The sequence below is a fragment of the Manacus candei genome, unplaced genomic scaffold, assembly GCF_025592945.1.
Source record: "Manacus candei isolate 608988 ecotype Guabito, Panama unplaced genomic scaffold, ASM2559294v1 h1tg000009l, whole genome shotgun sequence".
Lineage (NCBI taxonomy): Eukaryota > Metazoa > Chordata > Aves > Passeriformes > Pipridae > Manacus > Manacus candei.
The window spans coordinates 3,509,553-3,520,619 of record NW_026138057.1 but is presented as its reverse complement, the minus strand read 5'-3'; the positions used below and the strand labels follow the sequence as shown (position 1 = coordinate 3,520,619).

General features: G+C 50.3%; 1 protein-coding gene across 3 annotated transcripts in view; it reads left to right on the top strand.

Annotated features, from left to right (window-relative positions):
- Positions 1-577: 577 nt before the first annotated feature.
- PTDSS2 (phosphatidylserine synthase 2) overlaps positions 578-11,067 on the top strand; it is a 34,301-nt gene continuing 23,811 nt past the window's right edge. Inside the window, exons 1-2 of one of the 3 annotated variants that reach the window (XM_051777067.1) lie at positions 578-875; positions 9,586-9,687. In XM_051777067.1, coding sequence (XP_051633027.1) covers positions 685-875; positions 9,586-9,687 — 293 coding nt within the window. In that variant the 5' untranslated portion in view covers positions 578-684. Of the gene's footprint in view, positions 876-2,908; positions 2,992-8,125; positions 8,252-9,585; positions 9,688-11,067 lie in introns of those variants that run through there. The other 2 variants (XM_051777065.1, XM_051777066.1) reach the window with 2 other exon arrangements.

Sequence of the window (11,067 nt, the reverse complement as noted above, 5' to 3'; positions counted from 1 at the left end):
AGGGCACCAGGACCCCCACCCTGAGGGACTCTGAGACCCCTGTGAGGGGCGGCTGAGGGGCACTGGGACCCCTGTGAGGGTTGGCTGAGGGGCACTGGGACCCCCACCCTGAGGGATTCTGGGACCCCTGTGAGGGGCACTGGGGGTGCCCCCATAAAGGGCAATGGGACCCCTGCCCTGAGGGGTTCTGGGACCCCTGTGAGGGGTGGCTGAGTGGCACTGGGACCCCTGTGAGGGGCGGCTGAGGGGCACCGGGACCTCCACCCTGAGGGGTTCTGGGACCCCTGTGAGGGGCGGCTGAGGGGCACCGGGACCCCCCCATGAGGGGTTCTGGGACCCCTGTGAGGGGCGGCTGAGGGGCACCGGGACCCCCCCCCCCCATGAGGGGGCGCCTGAGGGGGGGGGGGGGACGGGACAGGACACGACACCTGGCGCCGGTGGCGCCGCCTGGCGGGCGCGCCAGTGGCGCGCCTGGCGGTTGCCACAGCAACGGGGGGACGCCCCGCCCGGCCCCGCCCTCCCCCGGCGGGGCGCCCCGCGCACGCGCCGACGCGGGGTCGCGCGCGTGCCGCGTCACTTTCAGCTCCCCCCCCCGCACCCCGTCCCTGCCCGTCCCGGCCGGACCCGCCGTGTGTCCCCCGTGTCCCCTCCCGCTGTCCCCTCACCCCGCTCCCACCCGCCGCCATGAGGCGCGGCGACCGGCGGGTGCACGGCGGGGCCCTGGGCAAGGCCGCGCTGGAGGAGCAGCCGGGGCCGCCGCCGCCGCCGCCGCCGCATCCCAACGGCGGAGCCCCCGGGGCCGAGCGGGACGGCACCGGCCACCGCCGCAGCACCGAGTCCGAGGTGTACGACGACGGCACCAACACGTTCTTCTGGTGAGAGGCGCCCCGCGGGAGGGGTCCGCCGGGGGCTCCTCCGCGGTGATGGGGGGGGACGAAGAATGGGATATGGGGGGTGGTCTTAGGGATGGGATGTGGGGCAAGGATATTGAGGAATAGGACAGAGGGGGGGCTGAGCAATGGGATATGGGGCAGGGACACTGAGGAATAGGATAGGGGGGGGGCTGAGCAATGGGATATGGGGCAGGGACACTGAGGAATAGGATAGAGGGGGGGGCTGAGCAATGGGATATGGGGCAGGGACACTGAGGAATAGGATAGAGGGGGGGGCTGAGCAATGGGATATGGGGCAGGGACACTGAGGAATAGGATAGAGGGGGGGGCTGAGCAATGGGATATGGGGCAGGGACACTGAGGAATAGGATAGAGGGGGGGCTGAGCAATGGGATATGGGGCAGGGACACTGAGGAATAGGATAGAGGGGGGGGCTGAGCAATGGGATATGGGGCAGGGACACTGAGGAATAGGATAGAGGGGAGCTGAGCAAGGGGATATGGGAGAGGACACTAAGGAATAGGATGGGGGGCTGAGCAAGGGGATATGGGAGAGGACACAGGAATAGGATGGGGGGGCTGAGCAAGGGGATATGGGAGAGGACACTGAGGAATAAGATAGTGGTGGGGCTGAGCAAGGGGATATGGGAGAGGACACTGAGGAACAGGACAGAGGGGGAGCTGAGCAAGGGGATATGGGAGGGGGGACACTGCAGAGTAGAATAGAGGAAGGGCTGCAGAGTGAGATATGGGAGGGGGGACTGAGGAATGGGAGAGAGGGGGAGGACTGAGGAATGGGATATGGGGGGTCTCAAGGATGGAGGACACTGAGGAATAGGATAGAGGGGGACTGGACAATAGGATATGGAGGGGACATTGAGGAATAGGATAGAGAGGGTCTGGGGAGTGGGATATTGGCTGGTGGACACTGAGGAATAGGATAGAGGGGGGGTGAGCAATGGGATATGAGGAGGACACAGGAACAGGATAAGGGAGGCTGGAGAGTTGGATATAGGGGGCTGAGGAATGGGTTATAGAGGGGGGGCACTGAGAAATGGGGTATCTGTGGGAGCCTGAAGTATGGGATATGGGTGGGGGGGTCTGGGAGGGGAAATTAAAGGAGTTACTGCCCATTATCCGCTGTTCACGTTGCTCTGACTTAGCTGGAATAGGCAAAGGGTGTTTTCCTGGCAATTTAATGGGGCTGGCTTTAGGTCATGTCACCTCCTTTCCCAATCCTGGTCCCAACCCCTCCAGGAGCAGCACCCTTAGAGCTTCCCCATATCCCACTCGGTGAGTGCTCTGGAGGTGTTTTCCAACACCCTGGGAGCCCACTGTCTGCAGGCAAACATTTCTGCTTGATTCCAGCTATCAGCATTGTTTATGTGAACCCCACCTCCTTCTCCCCCCTCCCTCAGTCTTGGAAGTGGCTTTTTCCATCCGTGTTCTTCCCAGTAATCCTGGCAGACAGCTGAAGTTGTGCCCCAGTCCTGTTGTGTTTTCGTGTGTCTTGGCCCATAAAATGGGTGCAGAAACCCACAGCTGACGGTGTTGGGCCAGCAGAGAAAAACAGCTTTTCGTCCTTGCATTCAGTCCTTGCAGGAAGTGGTGTGTTTGTACCTGGAAAAGTGCTCCTAAATCCTGTCCTTGCTGGAGTCGTTCCACAAATCCCCTCTGCACACACGCGTGCAGGTCCATGGATTTTCTGCTTGTGCTGAACACACGTCCTTTTTGGTGAAGGAAACCAAGCTGACACTGTAGAGGCTCCTTTGGAATACGAGCTGAGGGCGATGGGATTTGGCTGGAGCCTGTCATGGAGGAGCGGGAGGGGAGGGCACTTGGCTCTCACCCTGCCAATCTGGGCAGCAGCACCGAGGGTGTTGATCCCGATGAAGTAGGTGACGTTCCTGCCAGTGCAAGCTGCAAAGGAGCACTGGGATGCTGCTGGATCCCAGCAGGATCTCTGCAGAACCCCGACAGGCGGGTGTAGCCAAGGCACATCGTGGTCTTGGGGACAAGAGGACCTTCCCTGGAGAGCACAGCACGTGTAGGCCGAGTGAATTGCTGGGTCCTGGCGCCATCCTATAAATGGAAAATGGGTAAAAGTGTCCTTTCCTTACTCTCTACTTCAGGTGGCTCTTGCCAGGTGTTTTGTGAGGCCTTAGAATGCTGATTTTTTTTTGCTGTAGAATCTCGCCTCGTTGCACCTGTCTGTGGTGGTGGCAGGGCTGTCTGTCATCCCAGGATAAATGCTGTAGTGCAGTCAGTGCGTCCATGTGGGTTGTTCATTTGGAAATCTGGATGTGCCTTGTTCTCTCAGGAGCTTCCCTGTGTCGGGTGGTCCCTTCCAGGAGGGCAGCAGGGACAAGTGTGCTGAGTTGTTCCTTAACTTCCCTGTCTATCCGATTTTCTTTTCCCTAGTAACTTTTGCTGGCAGGCAGGAGTTTAAACACTTGGAAAAGTCCCAAGGCTTTTCCTGGTGTTCCTTTTGCCCTGTGCATGACAGAGTATCCTTTGGCAATGACTCAGTTCTTAAAGTGTACGAGTATAAAGATTATCCAGAGAAATTATTTTCTTCCTGTGACCCTTGGGACTCTTCTCGTGATGGTGGAGGTGGCTACAGGAAAGGGGAATTTGTGAGGATGCTCTGACTTTGGAAAAGTATGGAATGTACCTTCTCTTCGAAGTCCAGAAGTTAGGGATAAGGTTACCCCCGTGGCTTGTTCTGTTTGGAAGAATTAAAGGATTTGGGACCTGTAAACAGAGTCAGAAATCATTCCTGGATTAGTTCAGTTTGCAGAGGTGATTTTCCTGCTATAAATGTGATCACTGGGAAAGGTGGAGCTTCCTAGCTGGCTTCCTGCTCTTCAGATCTGTTTGAAACTTTGGAAAACCAGTTGTGTGCCAATATCTCTGTTCTTATTCCACATAAACGACTTGGGGCTGGAAAATACTCCGCTGGGGGAACTTGCTCAGTCAGTGTGGCCTGGCAACTCCTTTTGCCGCTAGTAAATGCCAAGGGAAGGAATCATTTAGAGGAAGGGTTCAAGTAGTTGGACATTGTGTATGATTTTTCTCCTAAAATTTCTGTGTTATCTTGACTTCTGTATATATTTCATAGCTTGTCTTCAACAAAAGCAGATCTTCCAGGAAAACATCTGCCCAGTCGTGATTTGAGGATGCTGGGAGGTGCCAGATGTGCCTTTGCCACCACGCTGTGACTCTGTGGGTTAATTGCTTTTCCTGAGCCTTACTTTAATTTGGATTTGATTGGTTTAACATCACCTCTTAATTATGAATGAGGTTTTTTTGTCTCTCACGTTAATAATTCCTTATTACTGTCAGACGGGTGTGATATTCCTAAGGTTGTGTGGTGTGGCATCAGAGATCTGTGGAGCTCAGGAAGTTAAAATAAATAGGAAAAGAAGGCAAAAAGAGGGAATGGCAGTGATTCTTTGGGCTAATACAGTGTTTGTGGGAATTATTTCAACCTGTTTGGTGCACAGAGCATGGAATTTGCAGCCAAGGAAGAGGCAGCCTCTGCCGGCGTGTTCCTCTCGGTTTATTCGGTGTTGTGAGAGTCTTCCCAGATGGCCTTGGAAACGAGGATGTGTGTGGGCAAACCAGCTGGTTTTGGAAAGATAGGATTGGCGTTCAAACCAAAACATTCCTTATGGAGATTGTTCTTATCTGTGAAAACACCTCTCAGGATTTGCTAAGGGCAGGTCTGGAGGAAGAGGTGGGGATTTATCCGGAAGAGAGATTAGGGAGGCAGAAGATCCTCAGGCGGGCAGGGACTGCCTTCTCCTGGAGGCTGGCTGTGGCACTTCCAAGACAGCATTCCTTGAGCTTGCTGGGAACTGAACACTGTGTGGATTTTTCCATGCTTTAAGGGGGCGGTTTTGGGATTCTGTGTGTGCCGAGCTGCCTGCTCGGGATTCACCACGCCGGAGCACGTTGCTTGTCTGGAGCAGGGGAACGTTGCTCCAGAGCCCTGGGTCACCCAGCCGTGCTTTTCCAGCCTGTGGGAATATGCTGGCAGGGCCAGGGAGCTGGGACATCCAGGCCTTGTGCAACCCCACTAAGCTGTGTTCTCCAGCTGGTTGTGGATGAGGGGAGCTTTGTCCTGGGAATTGCGTTATATGGGAATGGCACTGCCCTTTCCCAAAAGGATAGGATTGCATAGTTCTGCCAAGTGAGCTGGAAGTGCAGATGGAATATCTTTGTGCAGAGAGCCTGTGAGAGTTTAATGCCCCACCTGGGCGTTAATTTTCTGTATTGTGCTTTTTTTGTAAACGTGCTCCCGAAGTTTTAAGGGAAAAAATGTGCTTAAAGTGTGTTACCCGTAATTCCCGGTCACCTGTCCCAGTGGAACTGCTCTAAACTAACACCTGGAACACAGATTTCTATAGGTTTAAATATGAAAATGCTCTATAATTGAAATTGGAGCATTTGGGGAACTTCTGGGCTCTGTAGAACTTCGGAAACGTCGGAGACCTTGGTCCTTCCTCCTGATTAGAAGGAAAACGCCTGATTTGCCAGAGCTTCACTGTTGTCCCGTGGTCCTGGTTCTCTGGAGGTCCCTGTCCCTGGGTTTGTTTGAGGAGAGGCACTGGCTCACAGCAAGGAAAATGCCCGGTGCTATTTTGGAGTGTCCCGAGTCCGTAGGGAAATTTAATCGGCGTTGTGTGACTTCATGGATGTGCCCAAGACGTGCGGCTGCTCTAAGAATAGGGACTGTTTTATCAACTCTGAGAGTTTAAACAGGTTTTAAAACGCAGCCTGCAGCTTAAAAACCAACAGGGATGTTTTTATGGTTGGATTTCTGTTGAAGGTTTCCAGACACTCTCTCTATCCCAACAGTTTCAGTTGTGATCTTAATTTTGCATGTCAAAATATTGGTTGGTTTAAAATCGGTTCTAATTCTTGGTGTGTTTGCCTGTGTCTTATTCTTCGCACAAACCCTCTGCTGCTGTTGGAGGGATGGGTTTGTTCTGCTGTTTGCCATATTTTCTTACAATTCCCAGCTGATTGTGTTGGTTCGTGGAGGGTACAGAGAGCTCTGACATCCATTTACAAAAAAACCTCTCTCAGATATGCTTTTATGACCATCATTATTTGGAATGAAGAAATAAATAATGAAAAAGTTGCTGATGGGACTAATTGAGTTTGCTGACAGATTCTTTCTCCAGCAGCAGCAATTAAGGAAACTTTTTAAACCCAAGGGGCGAACTAGACTGGCTCTCCTTCGGAATTTCGTTCCACTTAAGAGAACCGACCAAAATATTAATAAATAAATTCTTTGCATTGTGTTCCAGTGATTGTTGTTGTGTTTAATGGAGTTGTTGCATCATTTGTGACAAACAAGCAGTGGATAACAAGGGTGCGGCCCCTGCTCAAGCTGATTTTACTTTGTGGGAGATTGAACGAGGCCAACGGGGTGTTACTCCCCCCTTTCCATCCAGGGATCTGCCCCAATCTCCCCCCAAAAAAGAGGTGTTTAAACCATTTTCTTAGGTCGTTTGTGTCACAGGCTTCATTTGGAAAACAAAGGCGCTGATAGTCATTTCCTTGCAGTTTCTCTGTGTGACAGGAGAATGACTTAGCATGAAAAAGAGAAGTTGGGATCAAACTTAATCCCATTAACCAGGGAAAGAAAACCCACTTTTTTTGTGAGCAGCGGTGTGGGAGAGGTGTTTTGGCTGCTGCTGCTGCTGAAATTGCTCTTGCTGGGTGTTCGAATGAGCAGGGCAAGTGGATTTTGTAAAAACAAACCTTATTTATTTCACTTCAATGTCCCAATTTCTTGAGCGGGAAAGAGACACATTATGCAGCACCGAAAGGCAGAAAACTAAGCTACTTAATTTTCCAGCTTTTTAGAACTTCGATGTTTGTTGTAAATCCTCTCCCTGGCCTTACATATTTTTGTGTGCAGTTTTGGATGTGAAACCTCCTAGAACTGGCTGCAGTTTGTGCCCCCTTTGCCTCGTGCGTGTTGCCCGAACTCCTGGGTAATCCCGAGGGGAAGATTCCCGGTCTGGCCAGCTCAGCTCTTTTCAGCCTCCCGGGCTCCGGGCCAGGAGAACATAAGCCTTTCCACGTAATTCCTGCCGTGCTTACCTCGCTGGGATGTTCTCAGCTTGTCTTCCTCTGGTGTGTTGTTTTACAGCGTGTGCGGAGATGAAAACAATCCCTTTGTGCCGTGAAATCCATCCTGGCTTCGCTGGGACACGCACTTCCACGTGCTGCTCCTTTTTGTTTTATTTTTTTTTACCTCCCAGGCTGTGGGAAGACATGGTGTGCCTCTGTATTTCCGTGCTTTCCCCCCCCTGAGGTAGGTTTATGTGGGGCTCTCATCGCTGTGTCTCTACTCACAGCTCGCTGTCAGAGCTGCCAACTTGCTCTTCCCAGGAGACAAACCCGTCTCCAAAAGTCTTTCAGTCCTGGATTTCATGTGCTGAAAGCACCTTTCCATGACTGACCGACCACCTTGAAAACCTGCTGCAAGGGGATCTGGCTGCAGCTGGAGTTCAGCCTCTTGTTTCTCCCTAAACAGGGCAGCTGGTTGGGTTTCAGGTTGATGGCTGTGGCACCAAAAATAGCTGGAAAACGGGGTGTATGAGGCTCTCCAGCACCAACCCTTCCCTGTGCCACAGGAAAGGAATGGAACTAGATCATCTTTGTGCTGGTAGAGGAGTTTCTCAAGGTGTTTATTCACACGAGGACATGTGATAACTGATTTTTTTTTTTTTGGCAATTTGTACGACCACTCAGCACACTGGAAAAAGAACTGATTTTGTGTAGGTGTTCAGGTGGTGAAATGGTAAGGTGTGAGACAGCATTTCCAGATTTATTTTTTGTAGCCTCTTAGACACAAGTTTCAAAAATAAGCAGTAAAACAAGGCATATAAAATATAAAAATAGCCTTGAGTTAACGTAACCTCTTTGCTGATCAAAATACAAGCGTTTTTTTGTCAATTATATACATATATAAAAGCAGAGTGTGGTGTGATTGGAGCGTGAGTTCAGTCCCTGCCTCCTGGGAGAGGAGGGTGTTCAGTTTTCCAGCTCCTGCAGGATCCAGGACAAGCATCACGTCACGGGTGTGTTCCATGGCTGAATCACCTGTCCCGGCACCCGGGAAGATGCAGCTGCCGAGCAGGAGCTCACGGCTCCAAAACCTTTTCTGCCTGGGTTTTCACACGTTGAGTCCTTGCTAATTGTGAAAACACTTGCGGATCCTTGTCCTTTTTTTTTTTTTGGTCCCGGAGCTGGTTATTCTGTGCCCTCTGGAAGGATAGTGTTCAATGCCAAGCTCTCCTTTAGCAGTGGAGGAAGAGGACTGTGTCTGCTTATGAGGTATTTTCCAGGGTGTGAGAGTGGCTGGGGTGTTTGGATTAGGGTGGAATTTTCATTCAAAATCAGCCTTTCTTTGACTTGCAGAGCAGTTTTGGGTGGGTTGCTGGGGGGTTGGTTGAAGGTAAGCCAGTGGATGGCTTGGAAATTCCCGGTGATCCCGGGTTTGTCTGCACAACTTGAATGTACCAACCTTGGTCTGTTGGCAGTGACACGGAAAGGGAATGTGAGCTGCAGTTATAAAATATAAAGAAAACGGAAATAGAGCCAAATATGCCACATACAGTCACCTTCTTTCACAGTTTTTCTCCTTTCTGATCTTCTTCTATATACCTGGGTTGTTTTAATCCTTTGTGATAATAGATCTTGTGGTCCTTTAAGCCAGAACTCAAGCCTTTATCATGTTTACATGCCCATGCTTCCCATCTATGACTGGAGATGTTTTCCACTGAAAACAATGAATGGTTTCTCATTAGGAAGGGAATTTTTAACTTTATATAGAAGAAGATGTGGATGTTTTAAGAATACTCACTGTGTGGTGATCGGTGGGTGTAAGGGGTGTGTGTCATCCTGGAATGGTTTGGGTGGGAAGGGACCTTAAAGTTCATCCAGTTCCAACCCCTGCCAAGGGCAGGGACACCTTCCACTAGCCCAGGTTGCTCCAAGCCCTGTCCAACCTGGCCTTGGACTCTTCCAGGGATGGGGCAGCCACAGCTTCCCTGGGCAACCTGTGCCAGAAGAATTTCTTCTTGAATGCTTTGCCAAAATCCATATAAACCTATGGATGGGAATGTTTTACTGGTGTGGAATAACCACCCAGCTTTGCTGACAAGGCTGTTCCCACACAAACCCCTTGTGCTCAGTGCACTGAAACTGCAGGAATCCCTGGAAATCAGGCATCTTGAGGCAGCACTGGAATTCTTACAGCTGCAGCTGTTCTTCTTTAGAGATTTTTAAATAACTTTTTTTTGAAATGACTAGTTTTTGTTGCGTGAGTCCCACGTTTGGAGTGAATTTGGTTAGTCTTAAGGGTCTGTTCACTCTGCTGCAGTTTTTATGAGTAGGCTGTGAAACAGAGCAGCACTGTCAGGTATGGACCTGCCAAACCAGAGGAGAGACCTGAGGTGTTTAGATCCAGTGCTGTTGTTTTCAAAGTTGCTGCTGCAGTTCACATGCAGTGCCACTGTAAATTCAGCCCCCTGTGCTGTACAATACAGAAAACCTCAGTATTCCTGCCTGCTCCCTGTGCATTTGACCTCCTGAGGCTGCACTGGCAGGGGGGGTGGATGTAAGTCTTTCTGCTTTTTGATGCCAATCTTCTCTCTTCTGGATTTTAGGAGAGCTCACACCTTAACAGTCCTGTTCATCCTCACATGTGCACTGGGCTACGTGACCTTGCTGGAGGAGACTCCCCAGGACACAGCCTACAACACCAAGAGGTAAATAACTGAGCAGGGGGGGTTTTAGGTGTGTTTTTGGAACCTCTGCACTCCCCTCTTTGAAGTGCCTGCACCCTTACAAAGTTACAAAACCAATCATAAGGCCATAAGCTCCTCTGATGCTGACCATTGAGTGTAATTTCTAATCAGTTTAGTGTCACTGTCACGCCTGTGGCCGTCGTGTGGTGGGGTTTAAAAACCCCTCTCTTAAAATAACCTTTCCTTAAAATAACCATCGTTTCTAAATGACTAAATTTCTCTGACTCGAGTGCCTTTTTTTAAAATGATGTTCAAGATTTCAGCACAGATCACTGTTTGTTGTTGAAAATTGCCACGAGGACTGGTAGCCCAAAGGGAAACAAGAATGAGATGAGTCTTATGTGTGTGGTCTGTTTCTACTGCAGTTTAAACTGATGCAGTGTGGTTGAATTTCTCCCCTTTTTCACTACACTAGGGAAGAAATAGCATGTAGAAAAGTGGTGTTTTAAAAAGCTAGGTATGTTTTAAAAATATACTGCAAAGCATCCTTGCTAGAAATGTGAAAATCATTGTTTTCTTCCAGTCTGGTTTCTTAAATATAACAGGTTTTTTCCTCTTGCTATTAAAGGGTTTCCTCCTATTTTTGTACATTTCTGAAGTGACTCAGGATATAGCGTTTGTTGTCCTGGAGATGCAGGAGTTGGGATATTTCCTGAGATAATCCTGGTTGTTCTGGCAGTTACACAAGAGCTGGGGCTGGTGGAACTTGCCCTGTGCCCACCTGAGTGCTGGGATTTTACACGTGGGGGTGAAATGAAACAAGCTGGAAGCTGTCTGGGGCTGGGAAAGGTTCTGGAAGGCTTCTGTGTGAACAAATGCCATTTTATTCCCCCTTCTAAATGAGGGAGTCCAGGCTGGAGGCGTGACATGCTCTGGAATGGCTGTTGGAAGCTGGGAAGGGGAAAAGCTGAAGGAGAAGTGATAACACATCCTCAGGGAGTAATACAGAGGTGGGGTGACTCAGTGGAATATCTTATTATTGAGCTTAGAGCCTTCACTGCCTTAATCAAAACAAACCCAGGGAAGATTAACCAGCAGGTGAGCCTTTCTCTCGGGAAACACAAGTTGTTTTCTGCCTGTTCAGTGAGGGGAAAATCAACCTACAGCATCATACCAGGGAAGGGGCAGCAAATGGGCTTTGGTCGCTTCTGCTGCTCTGGCTGTGGAATTCGGGCTGTCACAAAAAAAAATCCTTGAAAAGCAGCATCCTGAGGATTGGACACGGTCTTCCCAATATTCCATGTTTTATACATCTGTGTTCCTGCTCATACTGCTCCCTTAGGCTGTTGTCAGCCATTCAAGCTCCGTGCCCATGGGGAGAGTAGTTAACTTGGCCAGATT